Source organism: Rhinatrema bivittatum, chromosome 8 (genome assembly GCF_901001135.1).
Source record: "Rhinatrema bivittatum chromosome 8, aRhiBiv1.1, whole genome shotgun sequence".
Lineage (NCBI taxonomy): Eukaryota > Metazoa > Chordata > Amphibia > Gymnophiona > Rhinatrematidae > Rhinatrema > Rhinatrema bivittatum.
The window spans coordinates 141,147,521-141,167,046 of NC_042622.1; the positions used below are offsets into that span (position 1 = coordinate 141,147,521).

The window sequence follows — 19,526 nt, forward strand, 5'->3', positions numbered from 1 at the left end:
TCCTGTTACACAAGTCCAGTCCAAATAGGTGGGTTATTTTCCCCGACCTGCAGGTGGAGGCAGAGCACACAAGACTTTCTCCATCACATCACCACCATTATGAATAGCACAGAGAATCTCCAGTATACTCTGCCTTCACCAAATGGTAGGACTGGTGGTGCAGTAGGATTTCCAGAAGGCACTAACGCTTTAAGGGCCAGGCTCCTGGTTCGTCCAGGAGAGCAAGCCCACTGAAGAGATTCCAAGACCCAGAGGGGACTTGGTAGAGCCTGAGCAGTGAGGGGAATTTCTCTCTCAAATAAAAAAAAAGGAGGGAATTTTTTTTTAATCTTCAAGGACAGGCTGTGAATTTACAGCTTCAGTGTGCTGAAGAGAGAATTCTTCATCCCACCTTCTCCACCCCCCCCCCCCCCCAGCTTCTTTCTGACTGCATGCAGCTTTAAGACAAAATTGAAAAATAAAAAAGGCCTCTGCAATACAGAGCCTTGCCTGTTAAGGACCTCTCAGGAGGAGTCGTCAGGTTTAGTGGCAGACCTAATCGCAGTTTCCCTGCTCCGCGGGGTCTGTGTATTACACAGAGGAGGTGGGGGCCCCTTTTGGTGGCACTGAGTTTTTGCTACGGCATTAGGAGGAAACGGGGCCTATATGGACAAATTGGAGAGCAGCCACCGCTGTAGGGCATGCAGTTCCACGAGGTTGGTGTGTGCCATGGGGCCTCTCTGCTTGTGGTGCATTCATGCTGAAGAGAGATCCCAAGGCAGTGCTCACAAGCTGCCTGTGGAACCAGCGTTCTTCCCTGCTGGTGGAGCGCTGGATCCACAGTTCCATCCCCAGTGGTTCCATGATATGAGCAGGCTATTGAGGAGGTCTCTAGAGTGCCGTTTTTGGCGGGAGCATTGGCTGATTTAGGGCAGCTTCCTGTGGATGTGTCAGCCCCTCAGCAGACATTTGAGTTTTGAGGGGCAGGGGTATATTTCGAGGCTCTCCTGGTTCTGGATATCATTGAGAGACTTCAGAATCAGCTTGCTTTATGTCAGCCTAGTGAGTATGGAGATTTTTCGTTTGAGTTGTTTCTGGTTTTGCATCGGGCTTTCTGTGCAAAACAGAAGCCTGATGGCAAGTGCAGGTCTTCTGCTGGAGCCCCTAACCTCAGATAGGGAGCTGAATTCCTCCCAAGAGGCCCAGAAGGTCAGTGGATTCACCTTCTCCTGTCCCAGAGGAGTTTCAAAGGGCTCCTGATAATCAGGTGGATTGCATGAGAGAAAGGTGAGGTCTCTCTTGATAGAGAATATGCCACTGTTTGAATATTTTGCTAAGGCAAAATTGTGCCTCTGATTGATCAAGTGGTTTCTTGTCTCCAGATAGTAGATTCAATAGTGGAAGAGGCACCAGGATTGGACCCCATTATTAAAGAGGTCTACAAGTCCTACAGAGCTTTTCCTCTCCATTCTGAAGAGACGGTGTTAGCTGAATGGAAGACCCCGGAGAGGATCTACCTGAGGCATCTGAAACAAGCATTGCACAGCATCTGAAAATAAAGGAATATTGTGCAACGCTTGTTTCATTGCCTCAAGTAGATACTCTGGTTGCAGCAGTCCCGAGACAGACTACGAACCCTGTCTAGGGCAGCATTTCTCTTAAGGATTGGAGAATAGAGCTGAAGCATCTGTTTATGTCCAAATCTCTGGCAGTGCAGATTTTGATTAGTGGCAGCTTTGTGGTCAGGGTAGTCTTGCTCTGGATTCTGCAGCTTATGGAGAGTGAGGAAACGGTGAGTGAGAATGAAACCTGTAGCAGCTTTCCTAGCTGATGCTCTTTATGATCTTCTTCAAACTTCCTCTTCGGTGGCAGCCGGGAGGCTTTTCTGGCTTCGTAACTGGATTGCAGATTCCTGGTCGAGTCTCAGCTAGGGAAGCTCCCTTTTAAAGTAAACCTTCTTTTTGGGGAAGATCTAGAGCAGCTGGTTAAGAATTTGATGGATCCAAAGCCCCAGAAGCTTACTGAGAATAAGTCACACTCTTTCTTTCTTCCAATCTAACAGAGATTGAGATCAGCTTCGAGACTGTAGGCTCTATATGGCAGGAAGGCAGTCCTTCTCTTATTCCTTTTGAGGATCACAGGATTCGAAGGGCAAGGTCAGTCCTGTCTCATTTTCCATAAACCAAGATTGTATTTAGCCCCTGTCTCAGTCGTTGCTTAGTCTTCTCAGCGAATCTCAGCAGGTCCACTCTGCTGCTTACAGCAATTTTACCAGGAATGGACCCGAATAACCTCAGATCAGTGGGTGATCTGGCTCGCTTATGCCCTCAAACTTCTATCTGCCCATTCCAAACACCTTTATGGTTTCTCCCTGCACTTCAGCCGTCAAGGAAAAGGCAATACACGAGGTTCTCATGTGGCTCAGCTGTTGAAAGCAGTGGTTCTGGTTCTCCTCAGAGAGAGGGGCCTTTGCTGCTATTCAGTTTACTTTGTAGTTTCCAAAAAAGACAGTTCTTAAAGACCCATTCATGATCTGAAGAGAGTAAATAGCTGTCTCAAAATCTTTCATTTCAGGATGGAAATTCCTCACTCCCTGCTTATGGCGGTGCATCAGCGTTAATATCTTGCCTCACTGAACCAGTTTGAAGCTTATTTCCATATTTCTGTAAGGCAAGATCAGAGGAATCTGTTTTTGTATTCTGCAGGAGCATTTTCAGTTCCAAGCACTCCCCTTTGATCTAGCAATCACTCCATAGATGTTAAAATGAATGTGGTGATGGTGGCTTTCTTACAGCAAGAAGGGTGTCCTGGTCCATATCTGCCTGGACAACTAGTTGATCAGAACAACGTCTTATAAAGAAGGTGTTTAGATGCCCAGCAGAGTAGTTCAAGTTTTAGAAAACTTGGATTGGGTAGTTAATGTCACAAAGAGCCATCTTACCCCTTCTCAATCTCTGTAAAACCTGGGGGGTGCCCTTCAATACAAAGTTGGGTCATGTATACCTAATGTCAGAAAGGGTGGACAAGTTAATTTAGCAGCTGCAGAGGTTTGTTACTCTGGCGAGCCCAAGGACCTAGAATTATCTGCAGCTCCTCGGCTCCATAGTGGCAGCTCTGGATCTTGTTGTATGCAGACCTGGCATCCGCGGATGTGCAAACATTGCAATTACACGGGATGGCACACCCGGGAGGCATCGGCAGTGAAAGTGAAGAAAGGACCTACTAAATGGAGCAGGAAGAGGACTGTGCAGCTGCCGATGGACTCAATCCCACTGGCTGTGGAAGAAGTGAAGGGCCTCTGTGGCCATTGGTGGACCTGATCCCACCGGTGGCAGAAAAGAGGACAGACCTGCACGCCACGACTCAGAGCATGCACATGACTTGGGAGGGGAAGAAAAGGGGAGGCACTTCTGCAGCTCCGCCTCCTGTGCCAGCCCCATGCTGCTAAAACGTCTTTGTGCTCATCTCGTGCCAGCACGGAGGAGGAGCCACAGAGCGGACTCCTACAGGCTATAGCTCTAGAACAACTCCTGCTCTCTTTCCCCAACAAAGGAGGCACCAGGTGGCAGCAGCAGTGGAGGAAAAAGAGGCTCCTTGGACTCTGCCAACCTGGGTTGCGTATGTGTGTGTGTGTGAATGGGAGCCTGCCTGGGATGGGTGGGAGTGTGTGTGTGCATGTGAATGGGAACCTGCATGGGATGGGTGAGTGTGTGCTTGCCTGGGATTTGAGTGGGTGTGAAGCCTGTCTGGAGGGGAAGGTGAATGGAAGCCTGGCTGGGATGTGTGTGTATGTTTGTATGTTTTGTGTGTGTGTGTGTGTGTATGTTTGTATGTTTTGTGTGTGTGTGTATGTTTGTATGTTTTGTGTGTATGTGTATATGTGTGTGTGAGAGAGAAAGAGAGAGAATGGAAGCATGCCTTGTTTGTGTGTATGAGAATGTGGCTGTAAGCGGATCCCAAAATGCCAGTAGCTGAAGTGAAGAGGGGGGCCTGGGATTGCTGGTGGATCCCAACCAAAGAAAAGCTGGAGAAACATAGATGTGCATGAACTTGTGTGAGGAGAAATTTTGTGCACCCCACTCCCACTAATCCATGACAATCTCAGGGTGACTGTAAATCAAAAGTTCCCAGGTATGGAGAATGTGAAATTTTTTTTATCCTAATTAGTTTTCTTTTTTGGGGGTGTTATTAGATGTGTCTGCTGTTTCGAAATATTTTATTGGTGTTTGGGACATTTAAAAAAAATTATAGACAGGTTTTTAATTATTTGCTCTTCTATTTTTTTCCTGTTTTTGAAATATTATTAGTATGTTTTTACTACTTTGATTATGTATTTATTATATTTCTTTAATCTGATATTTGAGGAATGGTATTTTCCATTGTCGAACTACATACAGAGTCTGATTCCTTGTGGTTTCCAGTTCAGTTTTTGTCTACATGTTGCTGTTTGTACTTTATGGTTGCTCTGTTCTGTATTTAGTGTTCTACATGTGCAGCTCAATAGGAAGAATATTAGTGTTTTAGAGCTTTTGGAGGGTCAGATGTTACAATAGGCCTAGTACCATATGGGTTCCAGGTGTCTTTTTTTGCAGGGATTTCTGGTTGGCATCACAGCAGTGCATGTAATATTTTTACCTCAGCATACTCTATTTTGATCTTTTTCATATAAAGTCTTTTATAAATGCATAACTGAGTGTGTGGAGAGGACTGGGGGAGGGGGATGTACAAGCTATAATATTCGCCTAAGGCGTTGGCCATGGGTTGCGGGGGAGAGAATGAAGACCCTGGGCTTGGAGGAGATGACAGTTTTAAAATTTATATTATGGGAAGGAGCTGGGAATTTTTGTGGTTGGCCCAGTCAGAGACTGAATGAACAGTGTGTGGAGTGTGGGACAGCACAGTAATTTTAGTTCCAGCCCTGGTTCCATGGGCCAGAGCTCACATGAAACCTCTGCAGTTTCCACATTTGTCTCATTGGTCACCTCCCAGGATTACAAGTTGCATCTCCTGTTGCCAGTGTCAGTAAAAGACAATCTTCTGTTATGGATGATTCCATGAAACCTGATGCGGGGTATCAGTCTTTCGGCTCTTTCCTGGATTCTAGTCATGATGGATGCAGGAGCCCATTGTCTGGGGCAGATGGGCCAGGAAGTCTGGACTCCAGAGGAGGTGTCCTGCTCCATCAATCACTTGGAAACCAAAAAGATAAGTTTGCCCCTCTGCCTTTTCCTTCCTTTGATCAAGGGAAAAGCGATTAGAGTGTTGTCCAACAATGCAATAGCAGTATTGTACGTGAACAGACAGGGTGGACTCAGAATTCGGGGAGTGTCAAAAGAGACTAATCTTTTGTTTCCTTGGGTGAAAGAGAAACTGGAACTCTTAGCGGCAGCTTATTTTGCGGGCCAGGAGAATGTTCAAGCAGACTTTCTGATTATAAGTCTTCTGCACTCAAGAAAATGGGAGCTGAGCCAAGACACCTTTCAATGAGTGGTTCACAGGTGGGGGTTTGTTTGACATGAATCTGATGGCTACTCACAAGAATACTAAGGTACCTTGCTTCTTCAGTCGTCGCAGGGAATTCAGCGCTGAGGGCATAGACACTCTGGTTTAGCCTTGGCCAAAGGGAAGCTGCCTTTCCGTCTTCTCTCCTTGGCCATTGATAGGTAGAGTTCTGCACAGGATGAAGCTGAGAGCAGTCCATGTGATTCTTGTAGCACTGGATTGGCCCCTGAAGATGTGGTGCACAGATCTGATAAGGCTTTCTTTGCCCTTTTCAGACACTCGAGGGCTTTTAGTGCAGGGTCTGATCATCATGCTCGATCTGTCTCTGTTCCGTTTTATGGCTTGGCTCTTGAAGAGGTCATGCTTGAAGAGGACATATTCTGTAATTTCCCATGTAATGAAAGCTCATAAATCTACTTTTCTGGCGTATATTCGAGTTTGGTGCATTTTCAAAGCATTCTGTAAGCATTGATCAACTTCTCCATGGCAAACTGATACGCCCTGCATTTTAGTCTGCCTTCAGGCAAGGTTGGAGAAGGGCTTGGCCTTAAATTTTCTGAAGGTTCAAGTTGCGGCTATTTCCTGTTATGGGATAAGATCATTGAGTTTCAGTAGCAGCCCAACCAGATGTGGTCCATTTTCTTTGGGGAATTAAGAGGTTGCGTCCTCCCTTCAGACCCTTGGTACCTCAGTTTGGTGTTAAAGACTCCAGTCTCTTCGTCCTTTGAGCCCATGAAATAGGCTTCTCTGAAGGATTTTACCTTGAAGGCAAATTATTCTGCTGGCTGTATTTAAGAGATTCAGGCTCTGATTTGCAGGGATCCTTTCTTGGTAAAGCTTTTGATTCAATGTCTTTTTGTCCTGCTCCCTGCTTTTCACCAAAGATGATGATGGTCTTTCATTTGAATCAGTCTATCACTCTGCCAGCATTTTCTAAGGAAGAGTGTCAAGGGGTGCACAGGGCTCAAGGTTTCTGAATGTTTGCTGGGTTCTCCTCTGCTGCTTGGAGGTGACCAATACGTTTCGTAAGACTGACTCTCTGTTTGTGTAATTTGCAGGACTTCTAAGGGCAAAACGGCCTCCAAGGCTACTATAGCCTGGTGGATTAAGGACAAAATCTCTTCTGCATGTTTGTTTAGGGGGCAGCTTATTCATGCCCACTCCAGCAGGGCTCAGTCTTCTTAGGCAGAAGCGGTTGCTGTGGCGTCAGAGGACATTTGCAGGATGTCAGCTTGGGTCATCCCTGCCTTCCTTTGTGAAGCGTTACTGCTTGAATGCTCTAGCTAAGAGGGATGCAGCGTTTGGAGCTCATTTCCTCAAAGCAGCCCTTAACTGCCCCCCCCCCCCCCCTCATTAGTGGGGTTTGGGTGCTTCCCATCTGTTCGGACTGGACTGGATTGGTGCAGCAGGAAGAAGACATTTCCTTACCTATTTTCTTTCCATGAATCTTGCTGCACCAGTCCAGGACCCTCCTGGGGCCTGCTTTGAGTCGTCGTGAGTCCTCAGTTGTCGTCTTCTGTGTGGATGTATATCTGCAGATCAGATCTTCCTCTCTATCTGTTGTTGCTGCCATCCTTTTTCTCTCTTGTTGCCGTTCTTCTAACAGTTCTTGAACAGGAGAGTGATGCTTAAGGTTTGTTCTCTCCAAATATGTTAGAAGTATTTTGGGTTTTTTTATTTTGTTATTGCAATTTCTTTTCAGTGTTTTGTCAAGGATATAGTGAAGTCTCTTTGTGCTGCACCATCTATACATAGTATAAGTGATGTCATGGAGAAAGTCTATGTGGTTTGCCTCCATCTGCTGATGGAGGGGAAAATAACCTGCCTGTTTGGATTGGACTGGACTGGACTGGTATAGCAGGATTCATGGAATGAAAATTAATAGATAAGAAAAGCTCTCCTGTCTCGGGTTTAAATTTCTTTTATGTCACATGCATTTATAAAGAATTTTTATCCAGCGTGCCAGAGAAAATGAAAGCCAGTACGAGAATCCAGTCAAACTGAGAGAGCGAGAGAGAGAGACAGGCGAGACCCTATCATTTTAAGAACTTTGCTGAAAACGGAACACGCGGGAACAGCATGAATTTGGCTGGGAAACTGATTGCAGAATGAGGTACCAGGCTGGAAGTGAAGTGGAAATGTGAGGTTGCCAACCATGAAGGAGGGCAGTGAGGTCAGCATGAGGTCTGGTGGGGGTTGGGGATAAGCCTCATGCATAGCAGTTGGAAGCACAGATTTAGGTGTGAATATTAGACATCGCATAGATCCTGCCGAACGGAGTGAGCTTTGCTGAAGTTGTATTTCTCGTAGGGCTTTGCATGGCATGAATATTAAGCTGGGCATTTGTTCTTATTCACCCAGTTGAATCTAGGACTTTGTGACACACTAAAGCCAACTTAACAAAAATATCTCTTTGCCTCAGATAGGAGTTATTGAAACTGGACTGCAGCATAAAATCCTCAGACAAGCTCAGGAAATACTGGCCAGGACTCAGATGAAAGCAGGTATTATGGGTTTTATCTGTTTCTCCTCCACTGTTCAAGTGAGGACGAGGTGTGCTGGGAGTGCTGAATAATTGTGTAGCAGCACAAGGGGCAGGCAGGCCAATTAAAATAACCAATAACCTGTAATCTGGGGGATAATTTTCAGTCTGTGTGGGGAGCTTGCAGGCAGTATCCTTGGGTTTGCAAGTGAATTTTCAGGAGGAAACTCCCTCCCTCTGAAAATTGAGGGGCAAGTAGGTAATGTTAAGTCCTAAGTAAACAGAGTAAAATACTCACAGGGATTTCAAAATGTATACTAAATGTATGTGTTCTATGATATGCAAGAGTAACCTAAGAGAATAATCAGATTATTCTCTGGAATTACATATAATAAAGATAAATGTCCCTATTTTCCTTAAGCTTTTTGATTAAAAACTCAACAATTCTATTCTTTTGCAAACAGAAGTAACTCTGTAGTTCCAAGCTATTTCAAAGAGTTTTTCAAATTCTTTGCCTGTGGCAAAAGTCTGAGAAATAGGTCCAGTGTGACCCCTGGAATCTAATACAAGGAGACTTTTTTTGTTTATGCTGCAAGAAAGTTTGATCATTTTTGGTCTTAAAATCATTTACCATTAATTTTTTGTGAAGATAACTGTTATTTTGCCTTTCTGGGAGAACTGTAAATCAAATGGACCAAGCTTAAAATATTACTACTACCAAAATAAATAATGATTAGATAATTCAGTTGTCTGTTATATCAAACAAAACCATGGTGGGCAAATTAATGGAGACTGTGCTAAAGAAAAGGATAGTAAAGTATGTTTAATCCCACAGGTTGCGAGACAACATGGTTTTACCAGAGGGTGACCATGTCAAATGAATATGATCAATTTCCTTAACCAGGTGACCAGAGGATTAAATCAGGGGTATATGCTGGATGTAGTATTGCTTGGATTCTATCCCACATAGGAGTTTATAAATCAACTGAGCAGCCTAGGGGTAATCCCTGAGATGGTTGAGTGATAGGAAACAGAAGGTAGTGGAAAATGGAATTTACTTCAAGGAAAGGATTATCAGTGAGGGGCCTCAGAGATCGATCTTGGGACCAGTTCTGTTCAACATTTTCATGAGCATCATTAGAAGGGGGGGGGGGGGGTTACTAGGGATGGTTTGCCTTTTAGCAGATAACACCGAGATCTGCAAGAGAGTGGACACCTCTGAGAGAGCAGACAAAATGAGGAGCAATCTAAGAAAGCTAAGGAGTGATTTAAGTGCTTGGCAGTTAAGATTCAAGGCAAAAACATGCAGATTCATGCATTTGCCATGCAGAAATCCAAGGAAGCAGTGTATGATGGCAGTGATATAATGTGCACCATTCAGGAGAGAAACTTTGAGGTGATCAAATTTGTTGATCTCAAAGTAGCAAAGCAGTGCAAAGGAGCAGTTGCCCGAGCAAGAGGAATACTATTTACATGTGTTTATTTAATTTATTTATATTCCGCCTTTCAGCCATTTCAAAGCGGATTACATTCAGATACAGTATGCATAGGAAGAGGCATAATCAGTAGAAAAAAGGAGGGGATAATGCCCGAGTGCAGGTCATTCATGAGACCTCTTGTGGAGTATTCTGGAGTCCATATTTCTGAACGGCTCTGGGTACAATAAAAGCAATCCAGAGGGAAAGATTCTGTGCCCAAAGCCATATAAAACGAAACTTAAGGACCTAAATATGTATACCCTAGAGTGCGGAGGTGGGGGCTATGATTGAGGCAGTTGAATACTTCATGTGGTAAATAATGCATAAGAATTATTTTTCGATGGAAAGCAAATTACAGAAGAGGAAGTCATGATAAGAGGCTCCAAAGGAGTAACATGAAGAAATATTTCTTCACAGAGCAGTTGGTGGCTAGGGCCAGTACAAGGTTATTAGGCATCCTAAACGAATCTTTAATCTTGGTCCTCACCCCCATCTGACATCTACTGTCAACTGCTCCTACTGCTGGTAGCTCTGGTACAGCGAACCCTCCGAAAAAAGGGAAATAAAGTCAAGAAACGAGCATGGTCTTATTTTAAAGAACATAGCAAATGCAAGTACTGTAACTTCCTGGTTTGTCCCTGCTGAACAGAGAACCCCAAGTTAGATTTGATGGTGTTAATGTGATGTCATTGTACGTTTATTATGGAGGATTTTCTGCTTTATGCAGAGTTGCCAGAGGCCACTGATATGCTCATTGCTGGTGCTCAAGAACCAAGGTCGCCTCTCGAAGATCAACCCAGCACTGTGGTTCCTACAGCACCACTGCCTCACATGGAGGACAGGAAGTCCGAGTGTGTGGTGTGCATGGAACGGGAGGTAATCATTTTTTGATTATTTAATAATACGTTGTTATTTTCTGATCTTTCAACTTAATCAGATATTGCTCATTGCGATGTCGATGGGGACTGCTGAGCTGGGACTCAGTGGATATTTTTTCTAGTTGTCTGCTGTTTGACTCCACATAAGCCTGCCTATCTGGGAAGGTAGCTCACATGTCACAGTAGTGGCCTTCTGATTGAGGGACATGACCAGCAAACAGGTGCACCTGCCATCAGCCTGTAGGTGTCACTCTGTGTCTATATTTTGGCAAATGCCATGAAGGATTGCAGATAGGAGAGCAAACACACTAGGTCAACACAAAGAAAAAAGGTGTGTTGCATATGGTCCACAAACTTGACAATGTAGGTAATAAACCAAATAACAAAATGCAATATCGCCTTTAAGATGCGTACACAGCAATCTTTATTGGAAAATCAGTCCCCCGACAAGGGACCATGTTTCACATGGGCTGCATCGGGAGGAACAGCTTACATAAGAAAGTTTTGTCTTATTGCAAGGTCAAAATGGTTTTTTTTTTTGTAATTTATATTTTATTGGAAATTTATATAAGACAGTGTACAACCTCCACTTAATCCAAAATACAAATACATAAGAGCAAACAGCGATATGGGCATTTAAACATTATATTAATTACATACATTTCTTCCAAGTTGTAAATATCGTGCTGCGGAACTATAAACTGCTCCCATATATAAAACAACAACATTTATGGAACTGTCTGTTCCTCAGTGACCCCCCTCCCCCCCCTGCACAACCATCTAGTAGAACACAATCAAGGTAAAAGACAAGCAAAAGAAAGTATGTATGGGACCCCCTGGGAATTAGTCCGCCAGATAGCCCTTGAACACAGACAAAGGGCCAGTACTATATATCAAACATGGGTAATACACCCTCCTTAATCCTCGGTGGAATCCAGCCATGTTCTCAGCGGTTGCCATTGCATCCGTTTCTTCTGCCGCTCAACAATGTTAGCTTGTAGTGAGTGAAGCTTATTCACCCGGGATTTAAGATCAGCAATTGCAGGGACAGAACTCAACCGCCAACTTTTGGCTATCTCGCATCTAGCCGCAATAAGTAGCAATGACGTGATTCTTCCCTGCTCACGTGAACCCTCTATTGGCAGATTTAATAATGCTTGTTCCGGCGTTAAAGTGAACCGTAGCCCCGTTATCTGATTTATAGTGGTATTTATTAACTGCCAGTATGGTACTAAGGTTGGACATGACCACCACATGTGGTAATAGGACCCAATATGGCCACAACCCCTCCAACATTGTGGATCCTTAATCTTAGAATAACGGTGGATGCGGAGAGGAGTCAAATACCACCGCAATAACACCTTATAACTGTTCTCACTCAAAGCAGCATAGGGAGAGCTGTTCTTTGTACCAAGGAAAATAGCGTCCCAGTCAGCCTCCGATAGAGACCTTCCCAAATCCTCCTCCCAAGCCCTCATAAAGGCTGGCTTGTCTTTGGGGTCTTTGTTCATATAACTATAAACTTGCGAAATTGCCCCTTTCAAATTGTCTGCCTGGGCACACCAATGCTCCAATTGAGTCTTTCCCATTGCTAAATCATATTCCATCCGTTCCCTCTGCATAAAGTGGCGCAGCTGTAGATAATAAAAGACATCTGACTCCGGTAGGAGGTATTTATCTTGTAAGCCTTTAAAGTCAATCATCTGTCTAAAGGTCAAAATGTTTTTAACACAGTTTTGTATCATGGAAGAGAGTAATGTAATGCCATGTACACCAAATTATTCCAAAGGGGTAGAGATAACAGGTTGAGAAGAATGGAAAGTGTAAATCCATATACAGGAGAGTATATTGTCGGGTCTGAGGTGAATAGTAGATTTAAATCCAAATGAAGGGAAATTTGTAGTAGTAAAAATCTTAAAGGCCGCATTCGTTTAGCACTGTCTGTGGGCAGCTTAACTGTAGTCTATAGATCATGTTGTGCCTACTTTCTAATTCCTGCTAGCAACTTGTTTTTTAAGTTCACTCTATTAAATTTCACATCATTGAAGACATTACAAATCTTGAAAATAAGCAAAATTATCATAACAAAATAATAAAGTGAACCTTTAATGCATATACATAAGAAAGAGAAGATATAACATGCATTTATTTGCTTAGTGGACCTAGAAGTAAGGTCATTCTTGTCGAGGTGAGATACTAGTAGGTCCATTACTACAAATAATAATGAAACGAAAAAAAAAACAGCAGCAAGCAGTACAAAGAAAAGAAAAATAAGTTAAAAATGAGGGAGTCACAATAAGAATCTATTTATTTATTTATTTATTTAAGGTCTCTTATATACCGATATCCGTTCGCACATCGTATCGGTTCACAAAGAACAAAAACATTTGGGCGGCGCCCTTACATAAAACCGAAATAATAGTACAGAATAACAGGGGGATTAGGCGATGCAAATTAATAGATCAATAAATATTGAAAACTGTAAATATAAACATATATAAAACTATATACATATATACATGGCATCAGTAGTCATAAGAGCACAAGGCATACTAATTCCAATGATTAACAGATTCCTTTCCTTTTGCCTTCTGCTTTTGCAAAAAATTAGCCAAAATGGTCAGGATCACAAAAGAAAAATATATCAATTCTTGAAACTTAATTTTACATTTAGATGGATAATGCAAATTAAAATTAGCACCAATAGACACAACCTCTTGCCTCATACTCAGTAACTTTTCTCTGTCACCTGAGTGGCTGTTGGAGCAGGGGAAAGATGAATCTTTATTCCAAGAAATAATGATCCAGGTTTCTTCCATGAAAGTTTCCCTGTTAGTTTCCTGTTAAAAGAAAAAAAAAAAAGAAATCTTAAAAATCACAGCTTCATTATCTTAACACTGGATCTCCAGAGCTTAATTTCTTGTCAGTTTTACTTCTGTTAGTACCTTCAAGTGATCCTAATACTAAAGCTATCTAATGCTGTTTCTCTCTTCCCCACTTCAGGCAGAGATGATTTTCCTCAGCTGTGGACATGTGTGCTGCTGCCGCACCTGCAGCGACCTGCTGAAAACCTGTCCCCTCTGCCGCAAAGACATTGAACAGCGCATCCGTATCTATCACAGCGTCTAGCCGGAGCCCTGTGGTGGGTTCTGAGACTGTTGGATCTGTGAGAGTCCTCCCATGGATTCCAGCGACAGCTGCACTTGCACTAGCAGCTGTGTGGCTGGATTCTGATAGGGACGACACTGGGAAGAGTGTCAGAATAGGTAGGATGGGAAGAAGCAGCCTTGCACATAGGCTTCCCTCTGTATTTTTATCCCGATTATGTGAGATTGTTTTACTAAAGAATGGAGCTCAGACTGTGTGTCCCTCAGCTTGAGAGCAGCAGTCTCTCTCACTCACTGTAAAATTTACATTTGCAGCAAACTCAAGGGAACGATACTGGAAGTGATTTAATCTTCATTTGAAAAGATCCTGCTTGGGCTGACTTTGTGGCTCTGGCCATCAGTTGTGATGCAGGGGGATCTGGGTTTGGATGTACACGGCCAGTCGGGTGCAGGCACACTCGGCCCTGGAAGGAGGGAAGGCAGGTACTACTGTGGTAGTGCTGAGCGTGCACCCAGAGGAGATGACTCTCTAGCCCTCAAGCTAGTGAGGATTACCAGTGCTGGTTTGGCATTCTGTCTGTGGATGGGATGTTCAAAGACAGGGAAAAATTAGGGGAAAACACAAACAGCAACAAAAGGATCCCCTTTGCACCTACCCCCTCAGGCCTGAAATAGCCTCCTATGGGTTGGCAGCGAGCATAATGAGTTCAAGAAGGGGAGAGAGGAAAGAAAGGCCTGCTGTCAGCCATTTTAACCCATCCCTACTAATCAGGATTTAGCCAATGTGTTTTGGAGTTGTGAAAATATAAACTGGCTCAGCCTAAGTATTTACTGGATATGAGGTACTGCTGCTTAAATGCCTAGTGCCTGTTCCAAGATGTCTGACTGTTCTTGTGGAGAGCTTTTTTGTTTATCATTGGTGTGGAGGTGCATTCAGTTAATCTTTCAACCCTCCTATCCTACTTTATATTGACTGACTGACTTCCACATTACATACCAAAGGGCAAAATTTAATGGGCAGGCTTTGGGAAGTCTGAATTTGTGTTTAAATCGATGTGTCTGCCATGTTTTGTTGCATAAAATACATGTTCTTTATTGGTCATTTGCAATTTTCTTTTTGCAAGCGTTTGTGTATTTGTAATGAAATGCCTCTAGCGGAGGAAGTGAGCTGTGTTCTTAGTTTGAAAGCCCAGGAAGAGCTCTTCCAGAATGAGCTGGGATTTACTGGCTCGAGATTTGAAATGCAGGTGAGCAGAACCTAAGGGCCTCTGGCTCAAAGTCCCTCTGCCATGGACATGGTACCATGAGCAATTCACTTTGATGGTCATTTTAATACAAGAGCGTGTGTGCCCATACATGTATGTATTGGTGCGCAAGTGAAGATACACCGGAATGTTTAATCGTATGCGCACTTGCTTTTAGGCAAATATGTAAGCGGATTTTAAAATATGCTCACGCGCACCAGTTTTCCAGTTAGTCCACCAGTTTGTCCAGTTAATACTGAGGTCTTTCATACCCCTCTGGTTCTTCATCCTGCATGCCGCCCAGTTGACCTGGAGCACACTCTCCTTATCCTATAAGCCCTAAAACTCAAGATCTACAGACTTGCTCCTCATCAGGAGCAGCGATAAAGCTACTCGGACATCTTGCGTATGCACGCTGTGGTTTTTTGGTCTTAAAATACGGAGTTGCGCGCATACGTGTTGGCCCCACCCTGAAACGCCCATGCTACACGCATGCCACAACTCTCTCCTGCCCCTTTATTCCTCACATTCGCACAGGTACATATGCACGTAATTTGCAGCTTTCTAAAATCCACATTGCTCGCTCACCGCCCATATATGCGCATATATGAGGGCACAACTCTTTAAAATTCTACCCATTTGTGAGCAATTTTCAACCTGTCCGCACTGGGACGCAGACCATTTGGACTTTTTACCTGCAAGCTATGCACCAATTTCCAAAGGAAAGATGCGCTTGTACTTTTGTTTTGAAAATTGCCACATGCACAAAGTACACACAGATACTCGCGCCTGCTTTTACTGCAGCTAGAGTGTTGCTGGAACAGAGCAGGTGAAGATTTGAAAATGCCACCTGTATGCAGACTTCCTGTCAGCGTGACTAATGTGTACTCACCTTACAGAACGATGAGATAGGGTGGGTTTCAGACGGCTGATTAATACGGCTATACTGCTTTCTACCCACGGAAATCGCTGTGAAAAGGCCCCCTCCCTTCCCCTCCCTTCCCCTATTTCTCAGGCTCCCCAGCTGTAAGCAGATCATCTTAGAGATGATCAGAAAACTTTGCCTGTAAACCAATTATTTGTCTTTATTTTGATTGTGAATTGAAATAATAAGAGCTCTAGAAGTCAGGAAAAGAATGGGAACATTCTTGATATGACGGGAAACTTTGAAATTTTTCCTCCAGCTTCCAGGTTTCTTATTGTTTTAAGCTAGGGCCGCAAACTGATGTACCTGCTCACTGTAAAATCCCCAGACGTTTACATCAAATCCCACCCTCAGACTGGTACAAGTTAACTCAAAGTCTTCTAGTAGAGTAAGACACCACCGACATCATTTCAGCTGTTAACTATTTTATCCCCAGATTCTAGTCCCCTGCTATTTCAGTTCCCTATCCTTGGATGTTAACACTGCTGATACCATGGCAGTAATCGCTCCAGAGGCAGTTAAAAGAAAACCGTATTTGATGCAGGAATAAAACCAAGATGTTTTAGTGAGGGAAATTGAAAATTAAGTAGTAGTACATAGTTTTAAAATGTTTGAGATATATATATCAAAATGTATGCCCAAATTATGTTATACATAGTCTTACCTAAATTGCAGAATGACCCTCAAATAGTTGTGATTGAATAGCAGACAAAACAGAAAAAAATTTCAGGAAAGAGTTGATCTTGTCCTACTAATTGTGATTTTGCACAAATTGTGAATTCTCTATTAGATCTCTACCATAATATAAGTAGGATCTTAATTGTATATTTGCAACATGAAGATATAATCTTGTTTGAAAGAGTTTGTCATGGGCATTTGGACCTCAGAAGTATACAGAAGATCAATCTCTCTAGCAAAAAAAACCTTTTCATCCGATTTCATTGTAACATTGTTATGAGGGAAGAAATGGTAAAATTTTCCATATGAATGTATGAGCGAGTGTGTGTATGTGTATATCTAGATAAATAAATATATAAATTAAAATGTGTGTGTCTGAATGTCAGTGTCACTAGGAAACAAAGGGAGATCAGTCACTTGTTACAGTTCACATCATTGTTTTAAATTGTTCTAATTATTTGCATGTTATTTTAAATCTGGAAACACAGTAGAAATTACTTAGTATATTTCTGACTTTCTTTATCCACGGTGGAGGTGTAAATCTGTCATCATAATCAGGGATACTCCCCCCTGCCCGGCTCACATTATAGATGTGCAGCTACAGGACAGGTGCACCCTTATCACCTACTCACACTCTGACTTCACTGTTCGTCTGGGCAGGGGAGAGAGCCTGCCTAGCTGGGCACTGAGAGCCTGAGCTGCTAAGGCCTTTCTCATATTTTGAGCCTATAGAGACTAATTCTGGGTAAATCAAGTCCTAGGTTTTTAAGTTGCTGCTTAAAAGCAGGATGCTGTGACTCCATTGGGTATACATGCTTTAAAGTAGTCGCTGTGGATTAGTTGCACACAAAGTCTGTTTGAGCCGAGTGACGCCGTGAATATTGGACTTTAAGGAACAGATTCAGAAACCAATCCAGCATGGCAGGTGCTCTCACCGGGGTGCACAGGTTGGCTGAGTCAAATTCTCCTGGCCAATGTTCTTGCTCCACTTTTGTCCCTTTCTCGGTCTTGGCCTGATTCCGGAAATATCTGCTTCCAGAAAGCAATGAGAATATTTCAGAGGGTCCCTATGTTGATAGATGTTAAAAATGGCCTTAAAGCTGCTGGTTTCTGTGACTGCTCTCGGACTTGAAGCTTTTGCAGTATGGACATCTAAGAAGCTGCAGAGACCTGGGACCAGCAGGGAGCTCCCTGAAGCTTTCATACATCCTGCACTGTCTCTGCTCACTTTACTAACCAGAAACCAATGTCTTTACACTTTTTGCTCGCCATTGCCACTGGCACAGTGACTTTTTATTTTAGGCATTTTATTTGATCCCTGAATAGTGGGCCATGGCTTCCTTCAGACTCAGGGTAGCAGTGCTGCTCCCCAGTGAAAATTCAGGACAGGAGGAATTTTCTTTCTTCCTTATTAGACAGGAGCCACACGAGGGTGAGGAAGGTTGCCACCTCACTCCGGATTAATCAAATAGACTGATCCAGGACTGGTTTTGCCCCCATGGCATGCATGGATTTGTTGTTCCAATTTTCCTTTTGATTTCCATAGGAAAATCAGAACTACAGCTCTATACATTAAATGAGGCAAAGCTAGGATTGGAAGAGCCTGTCTGATTGACTAGTAAAGCAGATGGATTGGAAGAGCCTGTCTGATTGACTAGTAAAGCAGATGGAGAAGATGGTTACAGCACTTCTAGGTTCTAATTTGCTCTTCCTCATTATCCAGGCCCACCATGGATTAGGCTCCCCAGCCCCAGAGTATGGGGATAGAGAAGAAAAGGCTTGCTGACATCACCTTTACAGAGATCCTGTGCTGCACTTGGCCTGCCAGTATTCTCTGTCTGCAGCAGAGACCTGTGCTGTCTCTGAGATCTGGTTGTGGTCTTAGGCCAGGCAAAGAGGAAAGCTGGATTTAGCTTGCTCCTAGGGTGTTTAGTCTTTTCCCTCCCCTGGCTGAGTGGCTCTTGGGGGTGCTATCTTGTGATTTCCTCCCCCAGTGGAGCTTAGCCTTATGACCAGGGGGTTTCCTTTGGGATCTAGATCTGTGCTGTTGCACTGTGAGAACTCTTCCCCCACCACACACTCTTTCTGTGGCTTCTCCTAGTTTTGTCCTCCTCCCCCTTCTCATTTCTATATCATGCATGATTGGGTGATTAAAGTTTGTGTAAAAAGAAAAAAAAAAACAAACAGGTGATAGAGCCTTTTGGATTGCCAGCACATGAATCGAGGCAACTGTGGGGACTGTGCTGGACCGGGGCAGGAATTTGACAATTTAGCCATTCCTGCGAGCCTGGTAAGTGTTTGAATTGGCGGAAGATATCTGCACAAGAGCGTGGGAAAAACTCCCCATTCTGCTCCGGTTGTGCTATCCGTCAGGCCTTGCCATGAAAAGTTGGGGGGGGGGGGGGAGGGCTAAATTTTGTAAGCTACATCAGGAGGAGAGAGAACCAACCACACCCTGATGCAGCACTTTTCAGGGGGAAACCGTTGCTGCAGGGTCACCAGTAATATTCTCGCTAAGCCTTGGGTTGCTGTGAGCAAAAATGTTTGCATACATTACCCTGTGAGCACTACTTAATTTGATGCAAAATGCCTGAAATTCCATGGATTACAGAACACATAAAAATGTATTCATTAAAATGGCACATTTATTTAAACTATTCGGGCACAAACAAGCTCTCGGACACAGATACACATGTGCACACTTTTGGCACCCACACTCCAGGAGACTCACTGATGTCACAGACAGTGCATAAAGCTCATGAGAAGCCAGTTGGCCATTCCTGTGCTAGCAGAATACAGTCAGACCCTCACCAATTACAGAACAAAAAAAGGGACCATAAAGCTTTAGTAAATCAGGCCCTAAGTTTGTACCCGAGGCAATGGAAAGTAAAGTAAATTGCCAAGGTCACAAGGAGTAGCAGTGGGACTTGAATACAGGCTTCCCTGATTTGTAGCCCGCTCCTCTAACCACAAGGCTCCTTCTCCACTCCGAAGGACCCACTCCGGGCTTCTCCCAGCGGGCAACTTTTGTCCAGGCCTTCAGTCATTTATCTTGTCACAATAGGGCCCTGCAAATGCACTGTGGCGTTTTGAAGTGACTGATTATGTCTTGTCCTGTCCGTGAACATACTAAGGGGCCAATGAAATACAGCGTGCTCAGCTGAGCACACTGTTTAACTGCAGTTGGACTTAGGATATATAGGCACTACCTAATCCCCTTATGCAATAAGGAGATTAGCGCCTCCACAATGCA

General features: G+C 43.6%; 1 protein-coding gene across 3 annotated transcripts in view; it reads left to right on the plus strand.

The window, feature by feature from the left end:
- Positions 1-18,460, plus strand: part of LRSAM1 (leucine rich repeat and sterile alpha motif containing 1) — a 169,151-nt gene extending 150,691 nt beyond the window's left edge. For all 3 annotated transcript variants that reach the window (XM_029612087.1, XM_029612088.1, XM_029612086.1), the window contains exons 23-25: positions 7,904-7,985; positions 10,169-10,317; positions 13,323-18,460. In XM_029612087.1, the coding sequence (XP_029467947.1) occupies positions 7,904-7,985; positions 10,169-10,317; positions 13,323-13,448 (357 nt within the window). In that variant the 3' untranslated portion in view covers positions 13,449-18,460. The remainder of the gene's footprint in view (positions 1-7,903; positions 7,986-10,168; positions 10,318-13,322) is intronic.
- The last annotated feature ends 1,066 nt before the right edge of the window (positions 18,461-19,526 follow it).